The 14,649-nt window shown below is 56.2% G+C and overlaps 1 protein-coding gene across 2 annotated transcripts in view; it reads left to right on the top strand.

Annotated features, from left to right (window-relative positions):
• Window positions 1-7,846, top strand: part of SLC6A13 (solute carrier family 6 member 13) — a 43,999-nt gene extending 36,153 nt beyond the window's left edge. Inside the window, exons 8-15 of one of the 2 annotated variants that reach the window (XM_088837418.1) lie at window positions 1,634-1,737; window positions 2,463-2,587; window positions 4,200-4,312; window positions 4,652-4,789; window positions 5,493-5,595; window positions 6,056-6,156; window positions 6,995-7,138; window positions 7,418-7,846. In XM_088837418.1, the coding sequence (XP_088693544.1) occupies window positions 1,634-1,737; window positions 2,463-2,587; window positions 4,200-4,312; window positions 4,652-4,789; window positions 5,493-5,595; window positions 6,056-6,156; window positions 6,995-7,138; window positions 7,418-7,540 (951 nt within the window). In that variant the 3' untranslated portion in view covers window positions 7,541-7,846. Of the gene's footprint in view, window positions 1-1,633; window positions 1,738-2,462; window positions 2,588-4,199; window positions 4,313-4,651; window positions 4,790-5,492; window positions 5,596-6,055; window positions 6,157-6,967; window positions 7,139-7,417 lie in introns of both variants that reach the window. The other variant, XM_055396188.2, reaches the window with a different exon arrangement.
• Window positions 7,847-14,649: the final 6,803 nt, after the last annotated feature.

Here is a 14,649-nt window from a genome sequence, read left to right as displayed (position 1 = left end):
GGATCTAGTTCCCTGTGCAGGGATTGAACCCAGGGCCCCCTCTGCATTGTGAGCAGAGAGTCTTAACTATCGGGGACCTGCCTCGATATGGACCCACGGTATCCTCGGGATGAATGGCGTCGGCGTCAGCGAGAGAGAGAGAAAGAGAGAGAGAGACAGGGGCTGATGATCCCTTGGTTTACGCAGGAAACCAATGAAACCCCAGCATAGGGTGTGCTCTGTTTACGTAGGCCGCAGGCACCCTCTCGAATCACTGGAGGCACCCCACCAGGGCACCCCCTCGAGTGAGTCTTAGAAGCCCAGGCAGATAAGTAAACGCAGAGGGCGCAGCGCTTCAAGGATCTCAACCAGAAAAAGGAGAATAGAGAAAAGGAGAAAAAACGACACGGGGAGACCGAGCTTCAGTGAGCAAGGCCCAAAACTGTATTTTCCAATGCTGCTTTTATACCCTAAGTTGTGCACATAAAAAATAGAGAAAGGGAGGTATAGAGTCACGGCAAAATCACACGGGGTCAGCAATCTTGACCCTTATCAGCATCAGGGCTTATTTTTGTATGTCTCATGATATACAAAAGTTTTAGGTGGTTTACATCATCTTCTGGCCAGGAGCCTGCTAACAGTTTATGGCCCTCTCTCCTAACAAAGGTTAGTCAGCTAGAAAAAGGCTTATATTCTTTCAAGGTGATTTTCCTAAAGTCAGGCGCTATTCTCCAAAGACACATGACAAGGTCACATTCCTTTAAGGCAAGGGTGTAGTGAGCTACAATAAAAGAATTTATTAACTTAAGATCTGATGTGGTTAAATCAAAGGCTACTACTTATTTTCTGTATATGTGATTAATTTATTTCCAAGGATACAATAGATAGAAAATATGGAAACTTTGCAGCAAGCATTGATTCAACAATGAAATCTTTTTTAGTACTATTCTAATGATTTTAACTTCTTCAACAAATTCCTGTATTTTAGAATATTAGGCTTTCTGTCCTTGCATGGCTGGGAGGCTGTAAACAGTCACATTCATAGTTGTAAGAGCCCGGACAAACTTGTCAGGCAAGTTAGAAAGCTATCAGAGGGGCTTGGATTGGAACACTCCTATTAAGCCGAGGAGAACTTTTTAACTACAGCTCTGAATTAATGTTTTCAGAGAAAGGTGGTTGGGGGAAAGCCCCCGTAAGTATTAGAGGACTTGGTAAGAGACGTAAGATAGTAAGGCAGTCAGACTCTGGTTTTCTTTGGGGTAGATGCTCGGGTAAGTCCAGGGGGTTCCTCGAGTCTTGATTAGCCTTTGCCCGTCAGGCCTCTTCCCCAGTTGACCTTTGCCACGGGTAGGATTTTCCTCGCTGGCTCCTGGCACTTAACCATTGGACACCAGGAAAGTTCCCAGGCCTCATTTGGTTCTACAGCACCTGCCCGCCAGCCTCCACTGTGGGTCCTTAAGTCCTGATACCCGTGCCATCCCGGTGGTGCCCAAGAAACCCCATCTAGGGGCCCAGGAAGTTGAGCCCATTGGGACAGCATGGTCTCAGGGCTGTCTGCCCTGGCTGAGGGCAGGGCTCAGTATCTCCAGCCTGGCTCGGCCATGGGCCTGTGCGTACCTCAGAGGGGCAGCTTTCTTGTCTTTTCTCTGCGTAGGTGTGGATGGACGCGGGGACCCAGATCTTCTTCTCCTTTGCCATCTGCCTAGGGTGCCTGACGGCCCTGGGCAGCTACAACAAGTATCACAACAACTGCTATAGGTGAGCAGACGCGGGGCCTGGGCGCCTGCCCCTCCAGGTGGGCCAGGCCAGGGACGACCCCCACACCCACCTGCCTTCACCCCACTCTCCAGTCAATCCCCCAGGGTTGCCAGGTGGTGAGAGGAGTTGGGGGCAGCGCCGGCAAGCGATTGCTCCCTGGAGGACGGGATAATTGAGGTTGGCTGGGAAACCCAGCCCCGGGCTCATGTAGAGGGCAGTGGGCACAGTTGTGCAAGCAGACCTGCCCGGGATTGGGTCACACAGAGCAGCCCAGTCCTGCCTGCTCTATCCCCTCCACATGGTTCCCGCGGGCCCACCTGGGTTATGTCAGAGAATTTAAGCCAGTTTTAGTACTAGCTAAACAGAATCACATCATGCATTTCAAAACTGAAACTTGGGTGAGTAAGGAACTCACTGTAGCCTGGGTGCCCCTATCCCCTCCATTAATGTGCGGGCTGGGCTGAGTCATGAGGGTGGTGTCCCAGGAGGCACGGTGACGGCACAGTGGGAGAGGGAGGCTGTGTGTCTGTGGGTGAGGTTCAGACGCTGTTACTCCTCCTTGGGGCCTCACTCTTCCAGGATGACCGTGGGTCGGGGCTCAGGACTAGCCCCTTGGGTGCCCTCTGCCCCTGCTGGGCAGGCGGTGTCCCTTGGGGTCCCTGGTCCTGGCCAGAGGCGCTGGGAGCCCTGCTGACCGTCTGTTCCCCGCCCCACCCCGCCCGCAGGGACAGCATCGCGCTCTGCTTCCTCAACAGCGGCACCAGCTTCGTGGCCGGGTTTGCCATCTTCTCCATCCTGGGCTTCATGTCCCAAGAGCAGGGGGTGCCCATCTCTGAGGTGGCCGAGTCAGGTGGGTGGTATTTTGGGGGGTGGGGGGCCCGAGGCAGGAGACTCTGGGAGCTTTGTCTGAACCTTCGCCAGCCCACTGGGATTCACAGGTGTTTCTACTGTCCCCTACACTCTGGGTGACCTTTCGGTGGCTGCATCCTGGAAAGATGTGGGGTGAACTTAAGCAGCAATCCCAGCTTCAAAGGGTGAACAGGTGTGCAGAGAACATTTTCCTTTCCCCACCCGTCCAGTTCCTCACCCTGGAGGCGTCCAGTATCATCAGGTTCATGCTTTTCCTTCCAGAAATGGTTTAGTCTTTTAAGAGAAAAAGACTACACACACATGTGTACATACACATTCATACACACATACGTATTACTGTTTCTGCTTGTTACATCTGGTAACAACCAGTTGCTAAGGTGCGGTATACACTGTCCTGCATCCTGCCCTGTTTTGTTCCCTTTAAAGTGTGTCTCAGAGGTAAGTTAATTACCGGCACATGGCTTTCCTCCTTTAAGTGCCTGACCCTCACCCCCACCCCCACCCATGCAGCACTGCTGTTGCTTTTAAATAAAATCACAGATGGTCCCCTATCTGGGTAAGTGGCCAGCATTTGCCTGGTACACCCTCTAGGCCCGTGGACCACCTGCTTGCACCTGTAACAAGACGATTTTGATCATGGGGTTCACAGGCTTCCCCGTCACACAAGGTGCCGGGCACCAGATAACCGACATCATGGGTTCTTATTAAGAATGATCGCGTTTCTCTGTTAAAAGTGCTGCCCTGTGCCAGGCGAGGTGCTGAGCATTTGCGGTGACTCATGATGGAGAGTGGCAGGGTGGGCCCTGCAGCGTGGGAAGCAGGCTAGGAGCTGACCATCGTCCCGGCCCACGGTCTTGCCCTTCCTTTCAGACGAGATTGGGGGCTTTCAGGGTGGTATGGCCATAGACGTGCCCTTCCTTTCAAAGGCAGCTCCCTATGGATGACCGGGCGCTGGCATGTGACCCTGTTCTTGCCATCTGAGCCAGCCGAAGGCAACATGAAGTGTTTGAGAGGATGGGAGGGCAGTATCATGACACCCAATTTCAGCTCGCTTGCTGTCGGGCAAGAGAAAAGGCCCCCGGTGCAGAGGTGGCCAGTGGTGCCCCAGACCCCATCTAATCGTGAAGGTATTTTCTTTGGAAACTTGCAGAAACCGCTCTCCAACAATTGCCTTACGGTCTCACAAAAGGCTTCACGTCCTTCACCTCCCCCACTCTCCCTTTTACGCTGGGACAACCAGCTCCACAAACATCTGTGAGCTCTTTTTAAGTATGAAACCTCTGGTTTGGAGCAATAGATCTGGAGAGTGAGCGCTGAGGATTTGGGGGTAGAACTTACAGACATGCGGATGAAATAGACCCCTTCCTATTTTCCAAAACCCTTTAAAATATACACAGCCTTTACGTTCTCCTCCTGCCCCGAGAAAACAGTGGGCAGTACCTTGAAGAGCAGGGATCAGGTTGGGGTCTGGGTGTCTTCCTCTGGGCCAGGACAGTGGTGGGGGTGGCTAGCTTCAGGGCTTCTGCTGTCCTGTCCCACACCGGGACGCCCGCCTGGGGGTGGCACCGGCGTGTCCCTCTCTCCCTGCACAGGCCCTGGCCTGGCCTTCATCGCCTACCCCCGGGCTGTGGTGATGTTGCCCTTCTCACCCCTCTGGGCCTGCTGCTTCTTCTTCATGGTCGTCCTCCTGGGACTGGACAGCCAGGTATCAAGAGAGATGGCCACTCAGAGCCTGAGGGACAGTGGTGTGCGGGGTCTGGGGGCGGGGAGCAGTGGGCTTGTTCCCCAACACTGAACGTGATGCCCTGAAGACCCTTAGAACAGCTGGGGGCTGGGCGCGTGTCAGGCGGCGATGCCCCTCCAGGGACCAAGGGTAGCTTTGGAGGGTGGGTCCAACCCCAACCATGCAGGGGCCACCCTGGACTGTCAGGAGGCAGGCAGGGCTGCCCCGGGAGCGATGAGCCAGAGTGGGTTGACGGAGCTCGGTTCTCGTGGGTGCATGTTGGGCCCTCCAACTCCTCCAACTCCTCACCCTCTTGTCTAGTTCGTGTGTGTGGAAAGCCTGGTGACGGCGCTGGTGGACATGTACCCCCGTGTGTTCCGCAAGAAGAACCGCAGGGAGGCCCTCATTCTGGGGGTGTCTGTCACCTCCTTCCTCGTGGGGCTGGTCATGCTCACAGAGGTGAGGGTGTGGGGGCTTGCAGGTGGGTCCTGGGGAGGAGGAGAAGCCAAGGGGGGCCACTGTCCTCCCGGCAGGGGAAGCAGCTGCTGTGATGCCAAGTCTCTGCCGTCCAGGCTTCAGGGCCTGGGGTCTGGTCCTTTCCCAGCCTGGGAGGCACTGAACATCTAGCTCTGGTCATGGCTGAGGGATGCTTTGGCTCCCCAGATGCTGAGAAGTATAGAAATCCTGGATGGGAAAATCAGAAGTCCAATGTAGCTGGACTGGGAAAAACTGCATCCAGCAAGACCCCATGAGTTCCCAGGCAGCTGACCCAAGTTCCAGGGACAGACTTCAAAGGCAGTAAAGGGAGCCCTGGGGTGGGTGACATTCCGGGTGACATCTCAGGGGAGAAGGCAGGGGATGGAACTCGTAGCCTGATGGTACCCAGGACGGCCCCTCTCTTGACCTTCTGCCAAAAACGCACACTGTCCTGGACTCTGCCTCACCCCCTGCTTGTTCTCAGGGCTGAGCTAACAATGGCTGTTTCAACTCTCTTTCCAAAAACAAGAAGCAGCCCCTGTCCTCCTCACGTATCTGCCTAGCGCTTTGCAGCTTACCAGCCAGGCTCTCTCTTCATCTCTGTCTCCCGTGATCCTCCTCACCTTCACTCCATGCCCCGAGGGTGCCTGTCTCCCCGGGTAAGCTTCTGTCTCTCCCCGGGCAGGGCGGCATGTACGTGTTCCAGCTCTTTGACTACTATGCAGCCAGCGGCATGTGCCTGCTATTCGTGGCCATCTTCGAGTCCTTCTGCGTCGCGTGGGCCTACGGTGAGTGACTCTCACCCTGGTCCTGACCCAGAGGCACTCGCCTCTGCCCAGGGCTCTCAGACAAAGGACATACCACTGCTCACAACCACCGTCCCTGGCCCAACCTCAAAAAAATATCTCAAGAATCCGACGTGGCCCCCAAGAGGTGGTCTTGTGCACCCTCCTAATGATGGCTGCCCCCAGCCCACCCCGGGGGCCCATATCACATCTTATCCAGAGCTTTTCAGCCTGTAACAACTGCAATCTTCAGAAAGTCCCTGCCTTGGCCCAAGCCGAGTTCTGCCCGCTGCTGTTTATGTCTGAATTCCAGGCAAGAGCCAGCTCCCAGGGGCGCTCAGAGAAGATAGCCACCACGTCTTTTGCTGACCGGTCCTTGCCCTTCCTGTGGCTGTGGTCCCTGTCCTGATGCTTCGGATGCTAGACGGTCTTTTCTCCCCCTCCCTCCTCTCCTTCATGGCAGGAGCTGGGCGCTTCTATGACAACATCGAGGACATGATTGGGTATAGGCCATGGCCTCTCATCAAATACTGTTGGCTCTTCCTCACGCCAGCTGTGTGCACAGTAAGACAAGCTCCGGAGGAGAAACCAGATGAAGGGAGAGAGGCGGTGGTCCAGGAGGGTAAAGGGCCCTTACCCTAGAAGGGACTTCTCCGTGGGGACTGAAAATCATTTAGAGGTTTCACTCATCCTGTTGGGTTCTGCAAAATGCTAGCTAGATAGTTTCTTCCTTCCCATTTCACAGAAGTGTAAACTGAGGGCCAGGGCAGTCGGCTCGACCTACTCCGCAATGTGAGTCTAACGTGGGGCTGATGCCTCGGGCTGCCGAGATAATACTCACTGATAAAGTCCAGCGATGACAATAGCAGTTCTAGAACACTTAACTTCCTGCTGGGCACAGTGTGCATCACACATTTAATCAATCCTCACAACCCCATGAAGTTAAGAATTACCGCTGCATTCGCTTCTCAGGTGAAACTGAAGTCCTGGAGGTTAAGCAGTTCACTGGAGCCGGAAGGTGGCCGAGAGTTGGGGCTCAAGCCCAGGCAGCCTGGCTTGGAGTCTGGGCTGCAGCTCCCAAGCACTGCTGCTTTGGCTTTCCCTGGGTCAGCAGCGCCCCTGAACGCCCACTGTGCTGATGACAGGTCAGGGGATGGAGGCTCACAGCCAGGCACCAAGTCCCAACTGAGGGCCAACCACATGTAGAGATGCCCAGGGGCACAGGGACCCTGCAGAGAGAGTAGGCGCCTTGGAAATACTTCCTCAGGGGTGTGGATTTTGAGCAGACTGTGGATGGAGGCTGGAGGTAGACTGGCCCAGCTGGGTCGGGGGACCCGTGCTCCCCCAGCCCCGTCTCTCCTACTCTCACCCTCAGGCCACCTTCCTCTTCTCCCTGATCAAGTACACCCCGCTGACCTACAATAAGAAGTACAAGTACCCGTGGTGGGGCGATGCCCTGGGCTGGCTCCTGGCCCTCTCCTCCATGGTCTGCATTCCTGCCTGGAGCTGCTACAAACTCAGCACCCTCAAGGGCTCTTTCAGAGAGGTAGGGAGATGGGGTGGAGGGGAAGAGTCAGAGGAATAGCTGGTGGCTTGTCCTTGCTGACAGGTGGCAACCTGCCTAGGTAGAGGGTGGTGCACAGGAGGGCCAGGGGTCCCGGCGTGGGCGTCGGGGAGGGACAGACGGAGGGCTCAGCAGTCTCAGAAAGAGACAGGAGGCCGCCGCGGTCACCAGGAGGGCGTCTGTGTAGAAGGCATGTACACAGCGGCAAAGAGGGTGCTGCCCACCCACTCCTGCTCATGACAGCTCCCACTCTACTCACAGAGAGTTCGCCAGCTCCTGTGCCCAGCTGAGGACCTTCCCCAGGGGCACCAAGAAGGACCCTCTGCCCCGGCCACACCCAGGACATCACTTCTCATCCTCACTGAGCTGGAGCCTCACCGCTAGGGGCCAAGCCCTGGGTTGTCCAGTGAGCCTGGCTGTGGGCACGATTACAGAAGGAACACACAGAAGCAGCCCCTCTGTGCTTCTCCAGGCTCCACGCCCTGGCTCAGGAAGGGTGGCGGGGGAGGGGGGTGGTGCAGTCAGAGACTAGACAAGATAATAGGGGACATTTTAGAACCCAATTCTGAGCTGAGTGCCAACTTCCCTGCTCCAGGGGTGGCTGGACAGGTGAGAAGGGCCAGGATCAAGGGCAACCCCTTTGAGAGGGGCCTGGGGAGTTTGGGGGAGGCTGGGGGTAGGGGCGAGAGCTCTGTTTGGCTTCCCTTCATTCCATTAAATCCACGTTCTTCCCACCAGCTGCTAGCGGGTCCGCCTGGTTTCTGCCCCTGCCCTTGCTGCCCTGCCTACTTCCTCACCCACCCATCCGCTGTCTCTCCTTCCCACATTGACTGGGGTCTCTCCTTGTGGACCAGGAGCAGAGGGGTTGCTGTGGCTGCTGGATGGGGCCCAGCCAAGGTCCTCCGTCCCCAAGCCCTTAGCTTCTCTCACCTCTGTCTATGCCCTCCATCCATCCCCTCTCCCAGATCCTTTCCCCCGCCCCTTCACTCTGGAATAAGAAAGGAGATGGAAGGGAGAAGGAGGAGTTCCCGTGAGGACAGTAGCTGGGCTTCTTTCCGCCCGATTTCCCCCGCCGAGTCCTTTCCTGGCCCTGCCTGCCCAAATTGCACACCGCACCGGGCATCGTGCGCCGGGCTCTAGACACGGACAGTGCGCGAAGCCCCGGCGGAGCAGGCCACTACCCGGCTCGGCCAACAGAGGGCGCCGCCTCCTCGGGGCCGCCACGCCTCGGACTTGGTACCCAGGACGCGGCCTCCAGGTGGGCGGCTAGGGGACCTCTGCCGGCTGCCTGCCGGGCCTGAGCGCGCAGATGCGTGCAGAGAGGAGCCAGGTGGGAGGCAGAGCCTGTGCGACCTCGGGGTCAGCGGGCCTGACTTTGGCCCTGCAACCCACAGGTGCGCAGAGCAGGCGCGTGTCCCTGGGCCTTCAAGGATTCTTAGCGATGCGGACAGGTGCAGAGCTTCCTGGGTGATTTTCTTCGCTTTTTAGTGAGCCTACTAGTGGGAAAATGCACTGAAGTCCTCAGGTTCTATTCTTTGTTATTGTTGGGAGGGTTTATTAAAATCAGTGACGGCAGATCATTCCTGGACAGTGGCTGCCACCCCCACCCCCCACCCCAGTGTGCCAGGCCAACCCAGTCCTAAGATGGAAGAAATAAGTTTGCTAGAGGAACTTGTGGGTCTCCAGATACACACTTGGCATCTTCGCCCAGCTGAGGACATCTCCAGGACACAAACTACGGGGTGCTGTGCTCAGGACATGAGGAGCAGAAATGGACGTCTCTTTAAGGACAAAGGATGACAACCGCTATGAAAGAAAGGCTGTCTCTGCAAAAGAATAAGTGGGTGTGGGAGGGACCCCGAGGATCCCAGGACAGGGTTCTGGGAAGACCCAGGGAGGGCAGCAGGCAGTTCAGTCACGGTGATCTGACCCCTAGCTGGGAGCTTCGCCAATGGTGGATGGAGCTGGAAACTAACTCGCTGGCACCAAGATCCAGAGATGTGGGTTCTGGACTTCTCATGCCTCGCACCTGCTGTGTTTCTTGGTGGAATTCAGGTCTTCAGTTTTTGCAGACAGAGTTGATACTGGGCACCTCGCCCACACACAGGTTTGTGGTGGGGTTGGATGGGGTCACGGGCATGCGAGCCCACCCCTGAGGTCATTAGACCAGTGGGGGATAGATGGGGGGGGGTGCTGTCCTAAAAGTCAGGGCTCAGGTCAGGGAAAGGGAATGGCCATACCTGGACGTGATTTCAGCCTCTCAAAGGGATGGCTGGGGTGGGGCCACTTTCTGTCCCCTCTGTTTGAGCCCTGATGGGAGATTCAGATCCTGCAGTTCCCAGAGGAAGAAGAGCCCTTTGTCTGGAGACCCACCTGTTGGAGAAGAAGGCCTTAGAACACAGCGTTTAGCGTCTGCTGCTGCTGCTAAGTTGCTTCAGTCGTGTCCGACTCTATTCACCCTCAGTTTGCCCATCTGTAAGATGTGCAGATCAATGCCTCTGTATCAAGGTTTCTGTGAGGTGGACAGAGAGCCTCAGGGCAAGCTGGAAGGAGACAGGAGAGGCAGTAATACCCAGAGAGTTAGGGCTGGCCACCCTGAGATCAGGGAGCTGCCAAGGGGACACGTCCCCAGGCGTCATGGGCCATCAGACTGTGCTCACACATACAATGGGTCTAGGACCCACACGTGTGCACACACACAGCCCCTCATTCTCCACAGATGAGTGTGCCCAGACCTGGACACACCACAGTCTGCCAGGCTGGCAGGCCTGGCATGGGTCTCACTAGCGATGTGACCTTGGGCAAGTTCATGGCTCCAATCCTTAATTTTCTCCTCTATAAAATGAGAGTAATAATGTTTATCTCATTGTGTTGTTAGAGTCCAGTGGAGAGGGTATGGGAAGCTGCCTTGGGGAAATATTTCAGGCAAATCCGTCCTGTTTTCCATGACTCCACCCCCACCCCTTCATTGAGTTGTCAGTGAAACAGAAAAGCCCAGAAAGAGCTCAGAGACATCTTTGCTGCCCCCGCTTCCCCAGCCCTGTGAATCAGGTTGCAAGGAACCCCAGGAAGAAGGCTTCACATTTATTACCTAAGCATTTTTGCTAGGAGGCAAGGGAGAGGCAGAGCTAAAATAACCCTACATCTATGACCTGAGGGTCCTGCTTATCACCAGCAGTTTTGTCTAAGAAAAGCAAGACTTGAGTCCTCCAGGCCCTAATCTATCCACTGGTTCTTAGAGAATAATACCCTTTCTGGAGAGGGAAGACCGAGATCAGTATTTCCCTCGAGTTGCATCCATCCATCCCTCCCTCCCTCCATCCCTTCTTCTCTCCCACCTATCCATCCATCCGTCCACCCACCCACCCATCAGTCCATTCACCCACCCATACGTCCATCCACCCACCCATCCATCCAGCCAGCCAGCCAGCCATCCGTCCATCCACCCATCCACCCATCCATCTATCCACAAATTCATCTATCCATCCGAGTGCCTACTCTGATCCAGCACTGTATCAAATGCTTGAGGGAGAAACAGAATTATGAGATGTGATCCCTGCCCTCTAGATATTCCTGGTCTAGGAAACATTGCTGCAGAGGAACAGGCATAGATTTTTGGAGCCCAGCTTCAAATCCTAGCTCCCTCATTTACTAGGGACACCTCCATTAGCTTCTCTTTGCCCCAGCTTTCTCATCTGAAAAATAGGCTAATAATTTCTACATTTCATGTTTCTCGTGAAGACAAATGGGGTGTCATGTAAAGCACCTGGCCTGAGTTAGGTGCTCAGGAACCAGGCTTCACCTCAGGCCCTTAAAAGCAGGCTCCAGGTAGAAGACGACTGCGGTGATGCAATGGTTTTCACTGCAGTAAGATACTGGATTCACTAGTCCATCTTCACTTCCGACCCTCCCCAACCTAGAGACAGCCTAGCCTTAGGCAGGCTTTCCAGGTAGCTTGGAGAGCCTCACCTTTTGCAAAGATGGGAGTCTCGTGCCTCAGGGAGTTTACACATTGTTCTAAATGTCCAGCGGGGGCTGGAAGCTGAAGGGTTCGGTGGGCTTGAGTCAGGGAGGGTGGGAGACACAGGGCAGCCAGGCGAAACCTGGCAGCCCTTCTCTTTGACATGAAGGGGAGGTGACACGTGTATCCCCAGGTCCTCGCAGAGATGCCTGACACACTTGGCACCAAGAAACATTTCTGAATGAATGCCTGAGCTGGGAAATTCACCCTCTGCCCAGCCTGGCTTTCTTCTCTCGCGCTCCCCGCTTCCCGGAGAGGCGGAGTGGTTTGTTCTGAGTAGCTGCAGCCAGGTAATCAATCACAGGGACTTTGGGGGCCCCTCTGCTGTACAGCTGACACACTGTGGGGACAGGGGACAGCAGCCAGGCATCGCAGCCAGCAGCACAGTCACTCCATCCCTGCTGGGGGCAGGGGACACGGAGTGAGGAGTCTGTCCAGGGAGCCTGGGGGAAGTGCTGAAAGGGGCCCGAGAGATGCTGAGTGGGGTGCTGATGGAAAAATACAGACTGAGACTCGAGCTTCACACCCTGGCCCTGCGGGGAAGTTCTAGAACACGAAGGGGAAGTCCAGGCCGAGGGAAATTTCCCTTCTCCCCACAACTTCTCCTCCCCCTTCAACCACCTGGGGCCAGAGAGACATCTTCATTGTCCGAAGGAGACCCTGGCTGTACGGAGTGAAAGATCACGGGCAGCCCTGTCCTACTACTGTGGAGACATGGCACAAACATCAATAAGGACCCTGTTCTAGAGCAGCTCCCCGGGCACACAGAGGGGACACAGACGCTAGCTCAGGCACCAGTTCACCGCGGTGGCTGCCAGACGGTCAGACAAGTCCTGGCTGTGTGCTTACTGCCCAGAGGTCACCAGAGCATCATCTTCGCCACCCGGGACTCCTGCACCCCAGCCCCTGCTTCCAGAAGACCCTTAGCAAATATCAGCAAGTGGCTCGAGACACCAGCAGCACCCTTTAGCCCTCTCGGCAGCTCTGCGAGTGGGTGCTGTCAGGTGAGAAAAGAGGCTCAGATGCCTGCCTGGCTGACATGACTGGTAGGTGACAGAGAAGCGGGCAGACCCAGGTCTGTCTGCCTGCAAACCTGCGTCCTTCGCGGATGCTGCTTCCCGAGGCATGCTCTGGGCACTGTGTCTAGGAAAATCCCAAGGAAAGGGGCTGTGGCTGGGAAGGTCCAGAGCCTGGCTGCGAAACCACAGAGGGCAGGTACTGGTGGAAAAGTCCAGCGGTGATTCACCTCCTCCCTGCCCTGCCCTCCCCAGATCTCAGCCTGCAGCCTGGGGGTTGGTAGCACCCACCCTACCGCCCAGTGAGAGAGGGCTGTGCCCAGCCCTATCCATCCTGTCCGCTTCCCTCCGGAGGAGCAGAAGCCACACCAGAGGGGCGAGGTGAGAGGGGAGGGGAAGGGACAGGGCAAAGGAGGGGCAGGAGGTGGGTCTCTGGGGGGTCGTTCTAGCCCCAGCTGGGAGGGAGGGAGGCGGGGGAGGGGGCTGGGGACTGGGGACGGAGGAGACTTCCTGAGCTTGGGTGTTGTAATCCTGGCTCACAGACTCTTGGCCTCCGTCCCTTTTTCTGCTTGTGGCATTTCTCTGCCCCTTCTTTTTCCAACATACTGGCTCACTTGCACGTGCGCACACACAGACACACGCACAGTCACTTTCTGTCCTGGGGGGCGGTCCCAGGACCACGTTGGATGGGATTCTGAGCTGGGAGGAATAGGACAAGTAGTGGGACAATTTCCTTTCCAGACTGGGTCTCTTAGCGTCTTCCCAGGGACTCTGCTGGGGACACGGGAGCCCGGGAGCTGGACAAAGGGATGAGGTGAGCGGGATGCAGGATGGGGAGGACTGAGAGCTGCCACAGAGGTCTCGGGGACCCCCAGGAGGAGGACTGGGTGGAAGCATGTGTCTGGCTATGAGCGAGGCTGGAGGGGAAGTCTGGGGCTGGGGACTCTTAGGACACGGCAACCCCCCAGCTCCCTGCACCATCAGCAGCATCTGAGCTGCTCAGGGACAAGCCTGCGTAGCAGGAGGAAAGTCCTTGGATGGGGGGGGGGGTGGCCCCAGGGAGCGGGTGAGAGAGAGGTGATCACTGGCTGGAGAGGGAAGGGGAGGCAGGCAGGTGGTGCCCGCAGGTGGGGAGGAAGGCTGTCAGGTGAAGCGCCACGTCCTGATCAGACTCCCTGCCAGGCGGGCTCCCCGGAGGAGGAGGAGGCTGTGGGCTTGTGCCCTGGGAGGCCACGAGGACTGAGCCAGGCAGCCCACGGGGTGTGAAGGACTGGACGGGGCTGGGGGTCAGGTTGTGGTGTGGTGCACACAGGTATGTGAGCGCACGGGGACGTGACGGGAGCGGCCCCAGTGTGTGTGCAGAGAGGCAGCTGGTATGTGGGTGTGGGCTGAAGCTGGGGCTGAGCGTCCAGGGCCTGGGCCGCTCCCCCATCGCCAGGCCTGTTGGGCAGCAACGTTTTCACCTGTGTCTGTTCCTCGGTTGGACACTGGGCAGGCCTCCACCTACCTGCCCAGCCCCTAAAAGTGGTGAATGTGGGGCTTATCAGCCTCTTAAAGAGTTGTTTCCTGGGCAGGGCTGAGCTGGCCGTGGGTGTGGTTATCTTTGCCTCTGGAGGCATGAAGAATGGTGAGGTCCAGTTCGCACCCCCACTCCCTTCCCAGCTGAGCAGAACAGGTGGCAGCCTGGGCAGGTGACGAGAGGAGCTGGAGAGGTGACAGAGCTGGGGTTAGACCTTGGAAGGGGGAGTTCTCTGCAAGTCATTGAGACTGAGGGTAATACTGTTATTTAAGTATTCCTTGCAAATGGGCCAGAGGTGGAAAGGCATAGTGTGGGCGAGGAGGGCAGGGTGCTGTCTTTTTAGCTTTAAAAAAAAATATTTTTTAAATATTTACTTATTTGGCTGTGCTGGGTCTTAGCTGTGGCATGCAGAATCTAGTTCCCTGACCAGGGATTGAACCTGGGGCCCCTGCATTGGGAGTGTGGAGTCTTGGCCACTACACCACCAAGGAAGTCTCTTTTTGGCTTTTCAAACTAACCCTGCAAAGGGAGAGCTCAGACAGATTTTATGTCTGACGTCCTCCTGGAAAGTTCTTCCTTGAGTCTAACTCGAAGCCTGCTTGCTGCAGTTTCAGCCTGTTTCGCCTTGACTCACCATGGCTCTGGGCCAGCTTTCCCTTGCCTGTGTTCTTGCTTTCATTCTGCTGTTCAGTGTTTCATCCTTACCCATAAATCATGCTCCTCTCAATAATTATTTTTTTTTAAGAAAACAGAGCAGAACTTTTCACATCAGGGTCAGCTTGTATGCATTCTCTTCTCCCAAATCCTGCGCCCACCCTGGGCTCTGACGTTTCCCCCACATCCTGTACTCTCCTCCAGTTTTCCCTTCATTTCTTCCTTTCCCAGGGTTGGGGGGGGGCGTTCTCCCCATCTCCAGCTCCTGGGGACAACTTGACCC

The sequence above is a fragment of the Moschus berezovskii genome, chromosome 6, assembly GCF_049115385.1.
Source record: "Moschus berezovskii isolate FMDL1 chromosome 6, NW_MosBer_1.0, whole genome shotgun sequence".
Lineage (NCBI taxonomy): Eukaryota > Metazoa > Chordata > Mammalia > Artiodactyla > Moschidae > Moschus > Moschus berezovskii.
This window is presented reverse-complemented; position numbering and strand designations above follow the sequence as displayed.